Source organism: Centruroides sculpturatus, unplaced genomic scaffold (genome assembly GCF_000671375.1).
Source record: "Centruroides sculpturatus isolate CEXI.00-Female unplaced genomic scaffold, Cexi_2.0 scaffold359, whole genome shotgun sequence".
Classification (NCBI taxonomy): Eukaryota; Metazoa; Arthropoda; class Arachnida; order Scorpiones; family Buthidae; genus Centruroides; species Centruroides sculpturatus.
Genome location: NW_019384764.1, coordinates 87,277 through 111,127, shown reverse-complemented (window position 1 = coordinate 111,127; position 23,851 = coordinate 87,277). Strand labels below are relative to the sequence as shown.

Genomic DNA, 23,851 nt, shown 5'->3' with positions numbered 1-23,851 from the left:
AATTTAAAATAAAAGTAACAATTAATTACGTTCCATTTGTTATAAATTTTTCATTGTGAAGAATGTATTTTCAGTTTTTCTTTCCACGACGCATTCCTCACTTGGATATGGTGTACCAATTCCAGTTCCATAACATTCTAAATGAATTTCCGAGATAATTTCGAATCTATCAACAATATTTGTATTTGTAAATGTGGCGATTCCAGTTTTTCCCGTAATGTCGATTCTGCCTAGTCATTACGGGGTTTGTGGACAAACAAACAAAAAATCTACGGAGGAGGGTGAGACCTTGACGATGGTTCCGTGGCATTAGTACAGAATTTATATTCTGTGACTAACATTATCCGGCAGAATAATTTGAAGATATAATTGAATTTTTTATGTTTTAGTTTTGAAAATGCTCTTTAGCTTTAAGAATATTAATTTCTTAAGCATCCAATATCTTACGGGTAACATAGGCTACAGGAAATACAGAGAACACAAAAAATCATTTTTCTTCTCGGCATTGTAACAAGATAATAAATTAAATAAATTAATTATTTATAACTATATATTTGACATTTTTAATTTATTATTGGGGCTGTATATCGAGGTTTTCATTTTACTAGTCTATATATATATGAGATGGATTATTAATAATAATAATACAGTCGACCCCCTATAACACGGTAGATACGTTCCGTTCTTTATGAAATTGATGTTCTGAGAGTCCTTAAATATATGAGCCAATCACAGCCAGGCACGTGTGTAGTTTACAGACTACGGCTGTTTGAGAGGTTTTCTTCCATAAAATTAATCGATTCTAGACTAATTCGACTCAACTTTTCCAAAATACGTATAATTTTTTGGGAATAATCCATATAAACTATGCTATAAACAAAAAATTNAAGTCAGTTTGATATACAGTCGAACCCCCTATAACACGGTAGATACGTTCCGTTCTTTATGAAATTGATGTTCTGAGAGTCCTTAAATATATGAGCCAATCACAGCCAGGCACGTGTGTAGTTTACAGACTACGGCTGTTTGAGAGGTTTTCTTCCATAAAATTAATCGATTCTAGACTAATTCGACTCAACTTTTCCAAAATACGTATAATTTTTTGGGAATAATCCATATAAACTATGCTATAAACAAAAAATTGTAGGATTACTTACCGAGTGTGCACCGTTCGACCATTGCTTAAGCTTGTTTTCTTCGTGGAGCTTGTCATCGAATGGCGCTCGCGTGCTTCCTGATAAATTATTTTTTTTGTGAAAAATTCGCTGAAATTTGGAGACATCATTAATATAAATATAATTTTTATGGACGTTAAATAATATATGGTTTTTAGTAGGTCTGCTGCTCGTTTAAACTCAACGGTTTGTACAATATCCGCTATTGGTCTAGATTCGACCAATCCTGTCGCGACGATGACGTTTTACCGAATTATACCAGTTTTTTCAGCGTGTTTGTACGAATACGGTCGCAATTTTTTCGCCGTGATATAGGAATCCGAACTATATGAACCCGTGTTATAGAGGGGTCGACTGTAATAAGTACAGAGTCCAAACGGTTAGAAGTTGAAAATTAAAATTTGGTACACGAGAATGCACACCAAGGGATTTTTCGAAATTCCCTCCCACCGCGGGGGAGAGAGAGAGAGAAATTATGAATAAATATATCTTTGTAAAGAAACGTACATAAAAAAACATAAAATATTCTATATATTTTAAATCTTAAAACAATCCACTTAGTCAAATAGCATCCTACCAGCGGCTAATGGGTGGAATCATTAGAAGCGTTATACAATATTTTGGTGTGTAGCATCCACCAGCTAAACCGCCTGAGATTGGTGCTCTGAAAAACGCATGGGTGTAATCTGGCTGTTTTACACCATTCAGATATTTTCGCCGTAGAAGCTGTCCCGTACTTGACAACACGGCGCTCAAATTGGGAATATGCGTTTACGAATTTATTATATTCGAATATACAATAGCAATTTTATCACTGTTTTTCACGTGTATAAAAATTTGTAATAAGATACATAATGCGGTTATAATAAAATATTAATTTTAAGTAATTCAAAGTACGTTAAAATATGAAAATAATCGCATATATATTTATAGTTTAGAAAATACGAGGAAAGCGGCGCTTCCACAGCTTCCATGGATGGCACGACACTGATATAAACTATCTTTTTTTCTTTTATTTCATAAAATACGGCTGGGTTTCGGGATTTTTCTGTAGCAGCTGACAATCCCGAAAACCTACGTACTGTATTTTATGAGATAAGAGGAAGAAAATGGTTTTTTTAACTCTCCGCCCTGTGGGCACTAAGAGTGCCTCTTTTAGCAAGTCCATTATGGGTTCGGCCAGACCCACAATGAGGCAGCCGTCTGATGAGGGACGGAGCCCGACACCATCACCTGAAAAATTTCTGGGGATTTATCGACCCGCCTGGATTCGAACCAAAGCGGTAGTCTGTCATCTTGACCGCTCGGTCATCCGGCCTAGGAAGAAAGGGTAATCCATATGTAAAGTGACACCCGAAAATGTGTTACTGTAAAAGCAAAGTCATATTGGCCAGATTAGAGTTGTTCTTGTCTATTGTTATCTTATTACATGGAGGCACTTCGATTTAAACCAACGAGTTAACCTACGAATATCACAGTTCGGGACAAAATTTTCACTTCACATACGCTTTAATGCACTATAGATCTGTTTTAGAGAAATGCTTGATTTTAATATCGGGGTGGCAGTAAACCGTGACATCATAACGGTGGTATCTAAAACTTGGTAACAAAATATGACAGGAAAGTGGTAAGTAGTCAAAAAGGACTTAAAATTACCGGCATTGTGATTAAATGACAAGAGAAAGCTTAAAGTTTAAACAACTACATGTGGTTAAGGGTGCTGAATATTTATATAAGAAACTTAGTGGTGATCCTTCAATTGCTGCTAAGGCCAGTTGCTTGGGAAAATTGTCATATTGTAGAAAATGAAGAAGAAAGGAGTATTATGAACGACATAAGCATTAAAGAAGTGATATACGTAACAGCAACAACGTGGGAAGAAGTGAAACGAGAAATTTTAGTGAACATATGGAAAAAGTTGTAGCCGAAGGTTGTGGAAATTCGGATAATGAATAGAACCTCATAGGAGAGGATGAGATTATATAAGCAGTTTTTGTTAAAATTTTCGAATGCGTAGAAAAGTGCTCTAAATATCAGGATAAGGCTTCGTGAATAAATTGTAAAGTCGACTATGGTTATCCAAGAGCGAAATTGCCGCTGCCTTCAAGTCAGCGAGTGGATTCTGAGAACTCACTTGTCACACAAATGTTAGAGTAATTGATGATCAATTTAGAGCACTAAATGACACGTCCTCGGCTGAGCTGATGATTCTAAAGCGTATTCGGGATCACTTGTCAAAGAAACGGTTGTTGAATTTGAAACACATCCGGACTTTACTTCAAACTTTAGTCGTTTCAATGTACAGTACTTTTTAGAAATACAATACTGTGTGGCGATGCCTTCTTTAATAAGAGATCGTTCACGAACTTTAAATGCACAGTGCATTGATTTTGAACCCAAACACAAAACAAATCAGTTTCTGGATTATCCGAAAGACCGCCTGGTCCCATTAAGTTCGGATGAGAAACCTTCCTAGAGGGTGCCCGGACGGCTGAATGGCTTGATCTTCAAAGGCTATTCGGGATTGAAAAACATCCGGAATTTTTGGTAGCTGGTTCGTCCGGATATGTCGGGTCCTATAATTGTGGGCCTGGCCAAACCAATAATGGACTTTTTGCTAAAAGGCCCTTTTAGTGTCCACGGGACGGTGAGCTAAAAAAGGCACTATGTGAAGTGAATGGTTTTAACTTCTGTCCTTAAATACGAATATTTTATGTATAATTGATATCTAATACAGAAAGTTATGCAACATTTCATAATACAAAAAGCAAATCGTAAGCAAGAACTGTATTTCTTAAATATTTTTCATACTTCCATTATAATTAATTTTCGATTTTATTTCGTGTTTTCTGTCGAACAAATTAATATGAAAGTTTACTTTTCGGAAAAGTATGTGAAATACACATCATTTGATTCAAGTAAATGCTCTTACATATAATTCCAATGTAAAAATGATCAGAACGTGATATTTTTAACAAAAAATAACATTCATCTGATCTATAGTCTATATATAATTTTTACTGTGATCAATCAGATAAGTGTAAACATTTTTTGTATCTGAACAGAAACAGCGTAATCCGATTTTTTTTTTCAATTCGGTAGATAATATATTCTAGCCAAAATAAACTAAATGGAAGTAATGTGCTTCTATTAAATAAACCAACTTTTGCACTTAAAATTTCTCTTATAGTTTTATAACTAAATTTAACAAAACTTGCCTTGACACACGAAAACTTGCATGCATTTTTGGTGTCTCCCTAGATTCCGGTTTTTCATCTTAAACAATTCGTCGAGCTGTTTAAGTCCTTGGCCATAAAACTGTTTTATTGTCAACTAACTGACAAACATATTTTTGTCCAAATATTATAAACTGAAAATAAGTACAGTATATATAACAATTTTCTAATATATACAGTATTTATGAATCCCATTTTTGCTTGGCTCTGAAGAGTTGTTACATAGAATTTACTTTCAATTTCCTAAAATTCGATGGCGATATGAAATTAGTACACGATATTTAAGAGCATTTCGTTCTTGCAAATTAATTGAGAAAGTTGTTCACCGTCCATTTAATTTAAATATAAAAAGGAAAAAAATATTTCGTTAAATATAAACTGCAATAAACATTTAATTTGCTATTCAACCAAATAAAACAATGTTTTACTCGGTTGAAACTTAGTAGTTATAGCTATTCAAGGCATGACTAGGATTCCACTAAAAACAATGTTACTGCACCAAGAATGCATGTACAAGATGAAACATATAAATGAATTACAAAAACAAGTCTGAAAGTGAAGATTAATTATCGTGTTGCAATTATAATAACAACGCGTTAATTGAAACATCACATTTGTTATTGTTATTTGTTTTCACAATTCAATAAAGTTTGGAGTTCACTCATGATCAAGTTGATGTTGTTGGATGTGACCACTGTTTTTGTGGACCTGAACTTATTCAAAAAGATACAAAGGCGAGTAATATTAGAATCAAACCACATCTGTAACTATCGTGATGTTTCAGTTTGTGTCACTGACGTAAGTGCAACATAAAAGAATTACAGTAGAGCCTCGATTATCCGACCCCCGATTAACTGACCGTCCTAGTCCGCAAATTTCAAATGTTCGCTAGTGATGTGGCGCTACAATATTTGGCTATGTCTTGGCTACTTTATTATTATTTTTACGTGTTTTAGCTGGCAACACTCATTCGACCATGAAAGGGAGCCAGTATTTAAACGAGGCTTAATTTTCTAATTTTTAACGATACAATAGCGACGATTATTATTTTAAAAATTGTTGTTAGGCTTAACATCGATGAAAATTCAACGCGAAATAGGTTAATAGCGATATACTAATATACTAATTACATGGGATATAATAATATACTACATTAATAATGGATTTTTTCATACTTTTCGGTTATCCGACCAACCCCAGTCCCCCAATTGAATCGGATAATCGAGGCTCTTCTGTATTCCTTACTATCTATTTTTCATTACCTTTATCTTTGTTATATTTTGACTTTTTCTGCACTATAAGCACATAATTTGTATGGTTTAAAAGACTCTCTAAAGACCTGAATAGAAAACATTTAATTTTAACCACTCTGTATATAGGCCTAATGTATGAAGCTGAATTAATGAATTGCTAAAGAATGTCTATATATTAATTTGGTAAGCTCAAATATTGTCCAGCTTCATTTGCGAGAACGGCTGAGGACACAAACATGATTCAGGTATCAAATTAAAACTCTTGCCCCGTAGGGTAATGCCAATGAAGAGAGATGTGAGAAAGGCACAATGGTTCAGGTAGCGGAGTGGCAAAGGTACAATGTTACGTCCACGGAAAGGATTAAGAATCATTTTTATTTTTGAACTAAGCTATTTTAATTTTTTTATAATCTGCAATAAAAAAGTATGTATTAGTAAAATAAACGCATGTACATTTCAACACTAAAAAAACACAATAAAAGTTTTTAAATAAATTAGTTTTGTCAATATTAACTGCAATGCCAATCTCTGTTTTTATTTTACAGCTACTGCGCGATTAGAACAAAACGCGATTCTAACCGTTCAATACGTTATTTAGTGTAAATCGATGGATTTCTTGACAAACCAACAACAAAAAGAAGAGTAAACTCGAACTGCTGATAGGTCTATGAGTTTTACGCGAAGTCCGGGACAAAGTGATTGAGCCACGAGCGCGGGCCACCGTCACCATTAATCCCAAACCCAACTGGATCTGGCAGAACTCACGATAGGCACGGAAATAGACTAAGTACCCACAAGGAAGAGCTAAAAATAAAAAATTCAAAACCGTACACTAATTCTATTTCATTACTAGATGACATGCCATAAATTCAGCTTTCCACAATAACGTCATACAAGATGTCTATACGTCATACAAGATATCTTTCCTTGCACAATAACGTCATACAAGATATCTTCCTTGCACACTTAAATATTCTAATCATTATGCAATACTTAATTTGTCAAACAAGTTTTTGCAACTCAAAAATTTGATAAAAATTTGTTTCTTGTCCTTGTTTTGAAAATTAATGGTTATCAAACTTCTATATCAGCTTCTAGTCTGAGGGCTTTTAGGAAATGTTTTCACTTGGACACCAAGATACCTTATTTGGTTGTTCTACTTTATTAAATATGCATTTCGGACAATTATGCCCCTCTTCAGTTTAAAGTAGATGCTTTTGGGGTTACAAGTTCTTTTATTTTCATTTCTTTCCATAAAACGAAAGAACTTAAGATGGCGTTAAGATAAAATGTGAGAAAGACGATAAAGTCCAGTCTGGAATGACCCAATTTTCCATGTCCGAAAATATCTCTAAATGCACGAAATCCCCGAAAAAACCGGAACGAAGCTAAAATACAGATCCATAATTTTATAAACATTAAATTCAATTTGAGAGAATACATTTTAAATGTCAAATACGGAAATTATATTCAATCTTATCACACCGAAATTCTTCCCTCTTCGATCATGCTCGCTCATTGAATCTTGTATATACGGTAAAATTTTATTGTATAATAAGGAAAACTATAATAACGAAAGGGAAAATATATTATAAAATAATACCACTTAATATCAAATATAAGGAAATGCTAATTAAAGATATGTCATCTAAAAACTGGCGAAATGGCTATTTTAATTTAAACTAATGTTTAATTAGCACGCACATTTAATATTAAAATATTCTAATTTGCAATATGATTTTCTTGCGCGTAAAATTCTGTTAATCTATGTTTTCTTTAGTTACATTAGAATCATTTATCAAATGAAGAGAAAATTAAGATGGTGAAATGAAAGTTCACCATTGTAAATGTTAATCAAGGGCTATTGTGAAATTGTAAAAATGATTTATTAAAATAGAAAATGTAATTTTTAGACGAAACAATCGAGATGAAAGAGGGAATTTCCTTTTAAATTTACGAAAATCTGCTGCACAAGAGGAAAATTATAGAAGTAAACAGATATTTATATATGTTATCCTTCATATTTTCGAAGAATTCCTCAAGGTTTTATACACCAATAAATAATTACCATTGTGTAAGTTGAATCGTTGTATTTTCTAGATGTTTTTTCCTTTCTGAATTCTGTGGAAGATGCAAAAGGTCTTCTGAAACATATGATTATTGAAAATAAATTACTCCTAAACAATAAATTTACTGAAAAGCTACTTTATCCCATTAATTTACGTTACAAAAATAAATTTAGATATGACTAAATGCACGAAAAGTAATCTCAAAATTTCGATAGAACGTAAGTGCTATCGTAAACGCTCTGCTCCAAACAGGAACAATAAAGATGCAACAATCTGATTTTTCTTGTTGCATCCTATAAAACAGTGCTATTTCAGAAATAAAACTTTAACACCATTAAGTTTTACGTTTAAAATCAAGCAATATTTTAAAAATTTCTAAAGAAAGCTTGCAAACTCCTCTGAATTATTTTAATTAAATAAAAAATATTTTAGACATAAAATTTTAAGGATTTTTATTTTGAAATTTCGATTGTAAAAAATCTATCCGTTAGCGAAAAACGAGATTCGTAGATATGTCTGATGTAGTTTGAGGAAGTTTTCTAAATCACGCAATTACCCCGGGGTGCGAAGAGAAATACATAGCTTTCCCTTCGCAACGAAGACTTTCGTGATTCTAAACTTCATTAAATTTCTTAAGCCTCCTTCTACTTACAAAACTGCAAATTTACTAAAGTCAAACCTATCATCATTTTCTAACCTCTTTCGGAAATTTCGACACTCGACACACTCTCATAAGGATGCAGACACGGTTCAAATAAACAACATCCATTCGATCTAAGGTCGAATTAATAAAATAACATAAAATTTGTCCTCCAAAACTATCAATTTTTTCACTGTCGAAAAACGGAAAATTCCTTATTCAAAAAGATCATTTAACAATATCGGTTAACGTATCTACAGGCTACTATTATAAGTTATATAAAATAGTTCCTTTGTGAAAAATTCTAAATATAGCTGTAGGGCCTGTCCTCGATACATCTTCTAACCTAGAAACGATTAATGTTTGAGACAATAAAACTATGTCTACCAACGCCTTTTATCCACATTTTCTCCCTTTTCTATAAGAGGATTAACCCCGACCATTTTTTTTTCTTCTTATTTTTCTCTGGCAACCAAAAATAGTGTCAGCAACCTTGAACGTAAGATTAATAGATTGTCTTAACTATTCAATTTTTAAATTAATTTTTTTTCTCGTGATATGGATATTTTATGTCTGTGATTTAAATCGTACCACCGTTCTTCGCATTTCGCTGATTAATTGCGCATTGTCTATTGTTATGCGATTGTGTCCGTTGGGATGTTAACATTATGGATTCTAAATATAGATGTTTATACATTTTATAGAATCTGGTATGCAGATTAAATTGTAGGAAAACTTTCAAAGTTCACTTGCTTAGTGAATCGTGTTCAGGTGTGGATAATCTTTCGGTTAAGCACTTATACGTAGGATGAAATTGCTCCAACTTTCCTAAGTAGCACATTTTAATAGCTATTATTGAATTTATGGTTTCTTGGTATGTTTTTACACATTGCTTCTGATTTAATTTTATGTATCAATCGGTAATAGGAATATTTCATGTTTTTCAAGTAAGGAAAACATTTTTCTGTTTTGTTCCATTCATAGGAAAGTGATCAACATCTTTCATTTGAATTAATTTTAAAAATAATCTCTTCTCTAGTAATTACCATATCAATTAATCATTGATAAAACCATTACGATTTCAGATAATTTACTTGGTTATCCTCAAGTACAGGCACTGAAACTTTTTAAGAATCTTTTTATGGAATTAATTACAGGATATTGCTACAACAATTTAATGAAAATTTTTTAATTCGCTTCGTCGAACGCCTATAAAAATCTGCTAAATTAACTTGATAATTACAAAATAACTTCTATAGAGATGTTGGTATTATAAGTAAATAATTAAAATTTCTCCGAAAATAAGTTTTGCTGCTCATTCAAACGTTTGAAATTTTACAGGTAGCAGCTCAAATTTCATTAAATGATCCCACATCGACCGCATGTCAATACAATATAATACCGAATTCATTTTCTTACTAAACAAGAACACTACACTTTAAGATAATCATTAAATTAACCAGAAATTTCTTAAAGTACCTTTTGACCTCTCGTACGGGGGATCATAGACCTCCTAACCGATTATTATTGGCCGAGCGGGCACGATTATCAACCCCAGTTGAGCGAGTCGTGATTCTATGCGCTGACGTTTCCGGAAGAGAAGAGAACAAGTGGAAGTGTTACATTTAAAGGGGGACGAAGAATTCGTTCGCGTTTCGAATTTTAAATTATCCCGCTACAATGATATTCGATACTAAAATAGAGCTATTTTTAAAACACGCCTCTTGGCATAGCAAAATGGGCGTTGTGGGCCCTGTCGTTCGAATAAATTCATTATTATTAGTGTCAATTTAAATATGTCTACGTTTTTGATTCTTGAATTATGGAGAAATCAAAGGAGTATGTTGATCCGAATGTCATCAAACTCGACTCAGACTCTCTAAAACGAGCAAAACGATGCCGTTAAGAGTTCTTTGCTCCGATCTTAAGAAGCCTTTTTTCTTGTTATAAATAGGTCTCTACATCGCGCTGGCATTGAACTTAAAATAAAGTCGGGAGAAACGGCAAGTTTTTCACTTTTTCCAAAGAATCCACATGAGTAATGATGCAAGTCGTCCTATTTATTCCTTCGAAAATTTTCTATTTATCCGACAACAAAATTGCATGTTTTCAAAATACGTATCATCAACAACATTCTCCTTCTTGTTTCGCAAGATTAATAATAAAACACCTTTCACTCGTCCTTCCCGGACGTAATACATATACTAATATTTGTACATAAATAGTAAAGCCATCGTAGTACTGTAGTTCCGCATGTCAGAGGTCGAGATGATTATTTCTCGCGGACTTAATGATGAAACTTTTTTAATGCATCCGAAAAAGGAAAGTGTTCTTTTACCATGGAGAATTATCTAGATGAAATATCATCTGGCTTACTTTTATATTGTTGATGTTACGAGAGAATCCTCCAAGCATTAACTCTCACCTGTCTAATTATGCAATTATTAATTCTGGTTTTATTTTCGCGTTTTCTTGATCTTTTAATGACTTTTGACATCTGGGTCGATGTCGTCGGTAGTTTTTCTTCTTTCTTCCTTTATTGTCGTCGTCTGGAAAAAAAACAAAGAATGCTTTCTGGTGCTGTGTACTATATACGGGTTCGTGACCCGAGTGTATTTGTGCCATTACAGCTTTCACAACAGCTTCCTTACGTAGAGATGCTTCTGACCTTACGACTCGAGTCCAGTTTATGCTGTAGGGTTCTCTTTCAAAATTTTGTTTTCTCTCTTCAATTGTGTGTTAAATTCTGCAGGGGGTAACAGATACCTATCGGTTTAAAACGGACACGCTTTAACCGAAGTTTAATGACCTAATTTGGTTGGGTAATTTAAGAATAAATAAATCTTGTATTTATGTTTTTTGAGATTTTTTTTTGTAAATCATTTATTGTCGAACAAGGATGTGATTATGAGTTCCTTCGCAGAACAATTGAATTGAAAGAGGACAGAAAGATTCGCTTAAGAAAATGCGACTACGGTATGTTGAAAAGGAGAAAAATTTTAAAATTTGAAATTATTAAGATTGCAATCAATTTGCATGAAATAAAAAAAATTGAAGATTCAGTCGACGATTCTTCAAACTCTTTTTTTTTCTAATGGGCGTTAACAAAACAATTTGAATGTCCAAATTTCAATGAAATGCAAATTAGATGGGTAGATCGATCATAGATCTTACAAATTTTAGTTAAAATAAAAGAAAACTTCTAATGAATTTCACAAGATGCGAAATTTTTTGAAAATCTGGAACGAAAACTTTCTTAAATCTATACTGTATATTAATTGAAAGAGGATTTAAGTTTGTCCGACTTATATTGAGTAAACGGCTAGGACTAAAAATACGGTTCGAGTATCATCAGATTAAAGCTATTACTCTGTAGATGATGCCACTGAAGAAAGATTTGAGAAAGGTTCAATGATTCAGGCGTGGCGAACTGGCAAAAGTACAATGTTATTAAGTCAATGGGACAAACATGTCGGGTCCTCCCACCCCCGTTAACTTTAGCCCGAGCAATTTTTTGTTTTGCAGTTTCATTATTGTAAATACTGAGGTGAACAAATGTATATTGTGGTTACTAAGACCATTCTCTCTCTCCCAACTCAACCTCACCAAATCTACTCAAAAGCCGGAGCAATGCCGGTCAAATGCAGATAATTTAAATAATTTAAGACTAAAATTTTAGGTAAAATCCGTACGAATTATCTGAATGTAGCATAATATCTTAACAAAATTATTAAATTTCGCGCAACGAAGAAGCTCGCAAGTTTAAATCAAATCTAAACTTCGGTCAACTTCAATTTTGTAAATTTAACAATTCTTTTTACTTGAAGCAGAAATAATTTTAAACAACAGAATGCACCTTTATATATTTTACCTAATTAATTATTATTAATTCTCAAACGCTTAATTAATGAAAGCGTTCAGACGAAAGATCATTTTCAATACTAAGGAAGGAACATAGAAAATAATTTTATGGCTTATAATGCATAAAGAACAGCACACAAAGAATAATTCATAGGAATCTGTAAATATATAATTAATCCAGTTTAAAATAAGAATATAAATAAACGCCATAAAGTTTTACAATGTTAAAACTAGAATAAAGTTTATCTGTAAAAAAAAAAATCCGTACAAATTGAGAATGTTAGATTTAAAATAGAAGCAAATTATACAATACATGCTGCGCGCTAAATACAAATAAAATGCAGGAAAATAACAATCTTTTGTTAATATATGACCTTTTAAATTTTCCCTTCTTATAGTTTTGAAATTTATTTATTGAATATAAAATGTTTTTAGAATTTTAATCTACAGGACGATAAGCTATTCTTTGTCATCTTTCCTCTTTCCACTTTGTTGTTCAGTACCTGGTATAATAGCGAAACAATGCTTCGTGATGCTTGCCAAAACATTTAAAATGATCATTTTTAAATATTTAAATCCTCTTTTCTGTTCCTTTTTGCACTAATTCTCTCTTTATTGCTTAATAAATCGGAGAAAGGAGGTTTATATCTCTATTTATTTATTTTTTAAAATTCCAACTGCGGAAAAATCAAGTGATAAAAACTTTCGTTGCTTGAATTTAAAAAAAAAATTTACTAATTTGCATTTTTAAAGTCTGTTTTTATGCATNGTCGGAAATGACGGGCAAGGGTGCCATTGTAGAGATTATTGATCCTGTTGGCCTCAGCTCTGTTTGTATAATGAGTGTTGGTAAACTCCTGAACCTCTCCCCATTCGACAAGGAAGTTTTGGTCAACTTTCACTCCTTCTGATGATTTCTTGCTGTTTCAATTGAAATCACCTTTCTGATTTTTTAGAAGCCACGATTTGCACAACACTTGAATAAATGTAAATACCCTGCACTGAGGTGATGTACGTAATAAACAAGGGAGCAAGCCGAATTCCAACGGGAGCTCTGTACTTCAGATATACTAATAATATATTCTAATAATACTAATATATTATAAAAATAGCAGATTGTCATTGGCAANGCATAAATTATCATCATTTAATTGAAACTATAAACTATCAGAAAAAAATAATAAAGAACTGCTGCCATAACTGAAATTACTACACACACAAAAAAGTTAAACCTATAAATATTCAACAATTATCATGGTAAACAATTATTATTAATTTCAGAAAGGCACATACATTATCAGATATAAGTATATATGTATAAAAAGAAGATATTTTACTTCTTAAGTTAATAATTTTGCAACTGAGTGCATTTTGATCGTAGCATTTGATAATATTGCTTAAATTGTAACTCAGTTTAATGTGCTTAATTTAACAATTGTGAATGTGTCTTTCTTACATAATCTAACAGATGAAAACTGTCAAAAAAAGAATTAAAAAAAATTAGTTTTGGAGAAAAATCCCAGTTTAACATTTGTGCATCTTGAATATATTTATATATTTACAATTTTTGTGTTAATGTATTTACAATTTATAAATAATCAAATGCTAAATTTTGACAGATGCATTTGAATATTTGATAGTTAACAGTGACATGTGTTTTATATCTATCAGAAAAATAATTGTGTTTAACAATGTATATTGTGCTGTGAAAATAAGAGTTTTGGATAATGTTTTGAATCTTTTTCTTTTAAATACTGAAAATATAATAAATGTAATATGAGGTAAGATATAGACAATAATTAATATAGAAATACTAACATTAGATTGTCTTTAATCTTATTTTATATAATTTAATGTCAATAAAATAATTTGTATTCAAATTATGCTTAGTAATTACATCAGACGTAAAGTAAATTCATTTATAGTTTTAAACTGATGAATATAAAATAAAATGAACAAAATATAAACTGCCTAATGAAATGAAAACAGTTATCCAAAGTATGATAATTGCAGCATAGAGATATCAAATTCAAAATGCTTCTTATTTTTACGTATTTATATTAAGGTGTTCAATAAGCATTTATTTAAGAGAAACTGTTTCTTGAAAGAAACTAAATTTAATCCTATAAATTTTCATATGTTGATATTCAAATACTCACACAAAACTATATTCATTTGTTAACTTACACAAGATAAATAATAGTAGTAGAAAGATAAAAGTAGATTACACTTAACAACAGAGTTAAAAATATTTTCACAATAACACTGCACTAAGTCAATGAATAAAGAATGAAATAGCACCAAACTATCTTATTAAGAATTCATATCACTGTGAATGAAAATAAATACATGAAAGATGCTAAAAGAACGACTTTATTAAATAATATACAGTATATGCAATATATGTTAAAAATAATATTCTTAAATCAAAATGCATCCAAATTGTTCAAGTATTGTTTACAGCTAAAAATTTTTAGAATATACTTTCAATTTGTACTAAATTATTAGATATAATTGATAATCATTTATATAATATTTATATGCATACATATATGCAATATATTAATTATATGAAGTAATTAACATATGCCAATAGTATTTTCAATACATGATGTGTACTTTGAAACAATATTTCTTTCTAAGTTCAAGAATCAACTTTCTACTTTTTAATTTTGTACTTTATCAAATTTTAACCATAAAGTAAATATTATTCAAGCAATTTACTATTGTTTTTATACAAAGATCTTACCATGCAGATTTTTTCGCAGTTAATTAATTTTGTTTCATTTTAAAATATACCAAATTAAATTAATTTTTTAAATTCTCATTTGCTTAATATTAACCAAACATTTCTTTAAGATAACTCTTGATAACTTTCTTCTAAATAATATCCAAAATACTTTCAAATTCATTTCAAAATTTTCTAAATGCTCAACTATTTAACTTTTTAAAGAGTAAAAAATCAATGAAAACAAGGTTTCACAAATAAAATGCAATCTAATTTTTCTTAAGATTAATCAGACTGCATTTTAATAAACCCAAAAAAATAAACTCTTATTTTTGTTTTTTTTTTTTTTGATGTGATGAGTTATATAATATATTATAAAATATTTCTGATGTTCCAAATCTTAGAAACTTAAAAACTGTTTTAGAAATATATAAAGTTTCCTTGAGACTTGAAAGATTCAATTAGTGTGAGATATCGTTCACAGTCAATCAACTTTGTTTTTATAAGTGTGATGATAATACTCTTAATTATTTAAACAGAAAAACATTAAATGTTATAGATTAAGTTTAGTTTCATGTCAGAAACAGTTTATCAAATTTATTTGTGAAAATATTAAGAGCTAAATGATTAAAGTTTCAATATCACAAGAGATGGTCCCTAAGTTTTAACAGTTATAGCAGATAGAATCAAATTTAATACTATACTAGAGAGAAATATTTGATTGCAAAAATATTCAAGTAAAGAAAACGTTCTTGAAAGTATGTTAAACTGAGATATCATATTTCCTATTAAATTATCATCAACAGTACAATATCTTCTTGCTGCATATTGAGCAAATTACCAATTTCATCTATGATACAAAGAACATTACATAAAACAAGACTGCAAAATCTGTCGCAATTCCTAATTAGATCAATGTAAATTTGATCAATCAGATAACATGAGTAAAAATATCTCGCTTGTTTAAAAACTATCTCACTCTTTTCATCATATAAATCTCAAAATTATTTTAACAAATTTTTCATGCCTAATCTAATTTAAAATATAATACTTACACATTATATTCATATTTTAAATATGCGAGTCAAATTTCAGTAATTATCACAATTTTAAGTACGAGCATACTATTAAAGTATATTAATATCTATAAAATTACTACACACACAAAAAAGTTAAACCTATAAATATTCAACAATTATCATGGTAAACAATTATTATTAATTTCAGAAAGGCACATACATTATCAGATATAAGTATATATGTATAAAAAGAAGATATTTTACTTCTTAAGTTAATAATTTTGCAACTGAGTGCATTTTGATCGTAGCATTTGATAATATTGCTTAAATTGTAACTCAGTTTAATGTGCTTAATTTAACAATTGTGAATGTGTCTTTCTTACATAATCTAACAGATGAAAACTGTCAAAAAAAGAATTAAAAAAAATTAGTTTTGGAGAAAAATCCCAGTTTAACATTTGTGCATCTTGAATATATTTATATATTTACAATTTTTGTGTTAATGTATTTACAATTTATAAATAATCAAATGCTAAATTTTGACAGATGCATTTGAATATTTGATAGTTAACAGTGACATGTGTTTTATATCTATCAGAAAAATAATTGTGTTTAACAATGTATATTGTGCTGTGAAAATAAGAGTTTTGGATAATGTTTTGAATCTTTTTCTTTTAAATACTGAAAATATAATAAATGTAATATGAGGTAAGATATAGACAATAATTAATATAGAAATACTAACATTAGATTGTCTTTAATCTTATTTTATATAATTTAATGTCAATAAAATAATTTGTATTCAAATTATGCTTAGTAATTACATCAGACGTAAAGTAAATTCATTTATAGTTTTAAACTGATGAATATAAAATAAAATGAACAAAATATAAACTGCCTAATGAAATGAAAACAGTTATCCAAAGTATGATAATTGCAGCATAGAGATATCAAATTCAAAATGCTTCTTATTTTTACGTATTTATATTAAGGTGTTCAATAAGCATTTATTTAAGAGAAACTGTTTCTTGAAAGAAACTAAATTTAATCCTATAAATTTTCATATGTTGATATTCAAATACTCACACAAAACTATATTCATTTGTTAACTTACACAAGATAAATAATAGTAGTAGAAAGATAAAAGTAGATTACACTTAACAACAGAGTTAAAAATATTTTCACAATAACACTGCACTAAGTCAATGAATAAAGAATGAAATAGCACCAAACTATCTTATTAAGAATTCATATCACTGTGAATGAAAATAAATACATGAAAGATGCTAAAAGAACGACTTTATTAAATAATATACAGTATATGCAATATATGTTAAAAATAATATTCTTAAATCAAAATGCATCCAAATTGTTCAAGTATTGTTTACAGCTAAAAATTTTTAGAATATACTTTCAATTTGTACTAAATTATTAGATATAATTGATAATCATTTATATAATATTTATATGCATACATATATGCAATATATTAATTATATGAAGTAATTAACATATGCCAATAGTATTTTCAATACATGATGTGTACTTTGAAACAATATTTCTTTCTAAGTTCAAGAATCAACTTTCTACTTTTTAATTTTGTACTTTATCAAATTTTAACCATAAAGTAAATATTATTCAAGCAATTTACTATTGTTTTTATACAAAGATCTTACCATGCAGATTTTTTCGCAGTTAATTAATTTTGTTTCATTTTAAAATATACCAAATTAAATTAATTTTTTAAATTCTCATTTGCTTAATATTAACCAAACATTTCTTTAAGATAACTCTTGATAACTTTCTTCTAAATAATATCCAAAATACTTTCAAATTCATTTCAAAATTTTCTAAATGCTCAACTATTTAACTTTTTAAAGAGTAAAAAATCAATGAAAACAAGGTTTCACAAATAAAATGCAATCTAATTTTTCTTAAGATTAATCAGACTGCATTTTAATAAACCCAAAAAAATAAACTCTTATTTTTGTTTTTTTTTTTTTTGATGTGATGAGTTATATAATATATTATAAAATATTTCTGATGTTCCAAATCTTAGAAACTTAAAAAACTGTTTTAGAAATATATAAAGTTTCCTTGAGACTTGAAAGATTCAATTAGTGTGAGATATCGTTCACAGTCAATCAACTTTGTTTTTATAAGTGTGATGATAATACTCTTAATTATTTAAACAGAAAAACATTAAATGTTATAGATTAAGTTTAGTTTCATGTCAGAAACAGTTTATCAAATTTATTTGTGAAAATATTAAGAGCTAAATGATTAAAGTTTCAATATCACAAGAGATGGTCCCTAAGTTTTAACAGTTATAGCAGATAGAATCAAATTTAATACTATACTAGAGAGAAATATTTGATTGCAAAAATATTCAAGTAAAGAAAACGTTCTTGAAAGTATGTTAAACTGAGATATCATATTTCCTATTAAATTATCATCAACAGTACAATATCTTCTTGCTGCATATTGAGCAAATTACCAATTTCATCTATGATACAAAGAACATTACATAAAACAAGACTGCAAAATCTGTCGCAATTCCTAATTAGATCAATGTAAATTTGATCAATCAGATAACATGAGTAAAAATATCTCGCTTGTTTAAAAACTATCTCACTCTTTTCATCATATAAATCTCAAAATTATTTTAACAAATTTTTCATGCCTAATCTAATTTAAAATATAATACTTACACATTATATTCATATTTTAAATATGCGAGTCAAATTTCAGTAATTATCACAATTTTAAGTACGAGCATACTATTAAAGTATATTAATATCTATAAAAGGCATAAGTTTTCTTGAAAAATAGTTCATTATTATTGTGAAAACATCTTAAGCATAAAAGTTAAATTTTATACTTGTACGAAACAGACTTTTATAAAATTATAGATAAATTTAAGAGATTATTAACTCATATTAAAAAATTATATAATACTTCCATATTGTATATTGTGCTGTGAAAATAAGAGTTTTGGATNGCATATTTCTTAGAAAGTAAAAACCTTTTTTTTTTGAAGAAAATTAAAAAAAAATAAAGAAAAACTGCTTTGATGTTTCCCTTTTCTTATGCAAGTTTTCCCCTTAAAAAGTTTTTTAAATAATTATTAATATCTCCTACGTTTTCTTTACGTTATAATATTAACAATAATTTATTTAATTTAATTAAACACTTCTCATAGGCTAATGATACAAACCAAATATAAAAATAATTAAAATCAAATTTCGAAAAATAAACAAGCAGACTACTTTCATTCTACTCTTCAATTTATTAATATTTTATTGTTCCTGAACGTAGAAAAAAAGCTACTTCTTGTAGTAATTTATTGAATTAAAACTAACCAAATTACTGTAAATACTCTGAATGAATCTATCGAATTACCTTAGAAAATGACGGTAACTTCATTCAATTAAGCCGTTACTTTCTACACAATAGATCGGATGTTTATTCTTTTTATTAATGAAAAAATAAATATTGTATACACTGTACATACATATGCAATGATAACTTACTAATTTGTATAACATTCTATATGAGATGCGCTATATCTAGTATGGCAGGAAAGAACATTTTTGATGAAACTATTTGATAATTTATACATTATTAACTTTCATAAAAATAAAATTTATTGTAAAAACAATCTTAAATTAATTATCAATTTTATCAAATTACAAGAGTTAACCCAAAAGTCTGAACGACTCTTTCGTGACACATTAGATACAGTAGAATTATCTTATGCAAATCATCATTTCAACCTGCATTTATAATTTCTATTACTAGAATTCGAAATATTTCATTAAATATTTTCTATATATTTACAGATAGCTATTTCAATTCATGCAAAACTTTTAAAACTAAAGCTTCATCCATAGAAAAGTCTCAATGCCAACTGTTTTATAGGTCTAACTACTATTTTGAAGTTGATGAAACAGAAATCATGTAATCTTAATATTTTGGATTAAAGATATATTCTATATATTCGTTCCACATTCCACTTATTAAAAACAAAATAATAATAATAATAATAATCTTTGAAAAAAAAGTCGAACAATCAAGCATTTCTAAATCAAACTTGAAAAAATCAACAGCAATACAAAAATTCCTACCAAAAAAAAAACCTGCGATAAAAAATGTAAGAGATGGAACGACCACAGCTTATTCGCAAGAACGCACTGGAAAAAAAAAAAAAAGCCGGAGTAACTCGTAAGTTACGTTCGTTTTCCTCGCAGCGTGGTGGTGGAACGGGGTCAACCGGTCCCCCCCAGTCCACCGCAAGATGACCCCATTGCTAACAAACAACATATTTTTAGCAAGCGGGGAAGACAGGAAAATATCGAATTAGGTCTCGGATGAGGTCTGAAAGACGGAAGCATCTCCGTTCTCGCTGCAGACCGGTCTGCGTGTAAATGACCTTCTATTGCGCATCTCGTAAGGCGCAATTGTCCGCTTACCCATCCTGTCCCTAGTTATAAAGACGGCATGACGTTGCAGATGAGACTCGTTCCTTCTTTTCAATAGCCGCCTGACAGTTACTCAAGGTGAGTATTTTTTTATATATACGCATTCTGCATTTGCTATTTCTAATATTGTTCGCGCTTTGTACTATTTATTTATTTTTTTTAGTCTTTCTTGTGGAACTATCCATTCCGTTTTTGCTTATAGTTTTAACAGTTTTAATTTATGCGTTTCGTAAGTTTTACATTAGTTTTCACTTGAAATATTTTACTATTTCGCTGTTATTATTGAACAGAATTTTTCGGACTATTTTGGCAAATTTTAAGTCATTTTCGCTTTTCAGAAAAAGCGAAATATTTCTAAATTTTTAATTTTCTGAGAGTCTAATTTAATTCTAAAACACTCAAATAGTTTACAGCTTCAGATTTTTGAGATTTTCGTTCCGATATAACTAAATTATTCGTGTATTGAATTATTAATACAGTACAGTAATTTTAATTTTTTTTAGTGAGTCAGATATTACTTATGTTTTTGTTTGGATTATAAATTATATTACTGTTAAAAAAAATCACACACTTGACAATAATTCACTAATAAATAACAAAGTATCTAACATACCTGTTGCATAAGATCCTGTAACTCTAGGTCATCTGAGGTCTCTCTCTAACCTGACACCCGGATCCAAACTGGCGATTGTAGTTAAAAAAAAAGAAAAAAAAATGATGATGATGGTGATAATGCAGGTTAACTGTAATTTTACATCATATTAATAAGTAATAAGGATCCTACAGATAAACACGTAACTTAGAAATCTAGATGATAATTTATATCTTGTCATACTGATTTACTGCAACACTTCGTTTAAATATTTAGCTGATATTTTGTATTGTACGAAGTTTTATCATATTTATTATTACTGTAGAATTCTTTTAATATTCATAAGCAATATTTCCTATCAGGAAATATTGTTTATGGATATCATAAATTTAATAATAATTCTATCATAACAATAAATAAAAATAACTATTGTGATTGTTACAGGCGAGCTATTTGACCCCAAGACCCAGTTATGAGGTGGATTTTGACCTTATATGTTCTTTGTTCTATAGGTAAATATTTTTTCTATAAATAAGGGGTTGCATGCATATCAGTTGGTTAGTAAAATGCTTATCATTCAGTTATAACTGACCTTCTATCGGATAACATCACCTTTTCCTCTTCGGTGATAAAGCATCCTGTCTTTCTTCCTCCCTCCATTACCTGAAGCATCGTAATGTAGGTCAAAATGCTATTCTGGTGAAAATTCTTCATAAATAAGAAGCAAGATATATTTAAAGTTTACTAAATTTTTTACATTTCAGCTTCTCTCTGTTTAACTTCTGGAACTGAACAAAAGGATGAAGTTACTTCTGTAAGTTTTTATTAAAAATTTAATATTGAAAATAGAAATCATTTATTCTTATTTTAAGAAATTCTAATTCAATTTTTTTCTTCTTTTTTTATTCAGGTAGGAAATGGAGGAGAATCTGAAGTCCTTTCCTCACTTTTACCAGATTCTCAGGATTCTACCTACTTCTTAGCATTTCCTGTAGATGAAGTGAATACTAACAATGACCAACAAGAAATTGTTCAAGCAGCAGGAACTGAATCAACTAAGTCTCCTCCTCTTGCTGACAATGAGGATAACAAGGATGAAATAATGACAATTGTGTTGGATGCTGGCAAAGATAAAGTTTCAAAAAATGATGTAATTCCTATTCAAAATCTTCAACCAAAACAAGAAGTGAAATTCTTCTCTCCTCCACCTCCACCTCCACCTCCGCCATTTCCACTTTTTCCATTTCCTTTCAAGACAAAACCAGAAAGAAAGCTAGGGTTTCCACCTTTTGGAAGATTTCGCCCAAAATTTCTTCCTCCAGTAAGAAATCTGCTACAATCATTCAGACGTGAAGAAAGTCCTTTCAAATTAAATCCTATGGATATATTTGGTGCTGCTTCTTTCCTGAAAAAAATCCTGAGCACCAAGCTCAGAATACTCACTGATAAATACCAACCAAATATAGAAGAGAAGATAGCATCTATGGCTTCTCCTCTTCTCTTTTTGAAAGAAAGTATTACTCCTCCATCTATATTCCTTCCTTTCCCAGAACCTTCATTCCCTGGTCCTCTTTCACATGCATTCCCTGGTCCTCTTTCACGAGCATTCTCTGGTCCTCTTTCACAGGCATTTTCTGGTCCTCTTTCACTTCCACTCTCTGGTCCTCTTTCACTTCCATTCTCCGGACCTCTTACACATCCACTTCTTTTGAGTTCACTTTTACCACCACCACCACCACCACCACCTCCATCTATGCCATTCCATTCACCTTTCTTCATGCCCCCACCATTTACCCATCCATTTTTCATTCCTCCAACACCATTTGTGCCATTACCACCTTATCATCCACTTCATTCTCTGCCACCATCACCAATGTTTAATCCAGCCCCATACTATCATCTTCCACCCCCTCCATTCATGTATAATTCACCACCACCATTTCCTTTACCACATCCATTAACTGAACCTGCAACTGTAACACCTGATCATCCCCAGGAAATACATCCAATGCAAAAACCATCAGATGATGAATTTGTTTTTGTCCCATCTGAAACTGGAATGCCACAAACTTCAAAATCAGAAGAGCCAGAATATCTCTTTTTATATCCAAATCAACCTGAAGCATTGAAACCAATACCACCCAGGCCAAAATCTCTGCTTGACTTGTTGCGTCCCAAATCCAACAGAGTACAGCACGTGATCCAGCAGACACGGATCATCACTCAATTTAAACCAGACATGTTAAATCAACCAGAGTTATTAAATTATCATAAGCCCATCATGAGGATTATTGATAATTAATATTAATGTGTAAAAAACAAAAAAATCTTTTAAATTTAAAATATTATATGTAAAGCATAATTTTTTCTATATATATAAAAGTGTTATTTGTATTATTCAAGAATATTTTCAATATTTCTGTTAAAGTTTTTATGAGTATATAAAGATTATTTTTTATATTATTGTCTGTAATTCTGTAACAGCAATAACTTTACATTGCAATAATTATAAATACCAAAAAACTGATCAGAGTAAATATATATTTATATTTATTAAGAGAATCTATAATATACATTATTCATACAATATGAACTGTACAGGGAAGACAATACAAATTATGTATTTTGTAATTTTTCAAAAACAATGATAACAATACACATAATTTATCCTTTATCAAAACTATTTTCTAGAATATAGTATATATAATAATCATATGTTTGAGCATAAATTATCATCATTTAATTGAAACTATAAACTATCAGAAAAAAATAATAAAGAACTGCTGCCATAACTGAA

At 29.8% G+C, this 23,851-nt stretch overlaps 1 protein-coding gene across 2 annotated transcripts; it reads left to right on the top strand.

The window, feature by feature from the left end:
• Positions 1-20,444: 20,444 nt before the first annotated feature.
• On the top strand, positions 20,445-23,396 carry LOC111628869 (proline-rich extensin-like protein EPR1). 2 transcript variants are annotated; one of them, XM_023372726.1, is made up of 4 exons: positions 20,445-20,540; positions 21,499-21,566; positions 21,819-21,868; positions 21,965-23,395. In XM_023372726.1, the coding sequence occupies exons 2-4, from the start codon at positions 21,527-21,529 to the stop codon at positions 23,354-23,356; spliced, it is 1,482 nt and encodes a 493-aa protein (XP_023228494.1). In that variant the 5' UTR covers positions 20,445-20,540; positions 21,499-21,526; the 3' UTR covers positions 23,357-23,395. The 2 variants fall into 2 exon arrangements, with proteins under 2 accessions (XP_023228494.1, XP_023228495.1); XM_023372727.1 differs by lacking the exon at positions 20,445-20,540 and adding an exon at positions 21,296-21,345 and having other exon boundaries at positions 21,965-23,396.
• Positions 23,397-23,851: the final 455 nt, after the last annotated feature.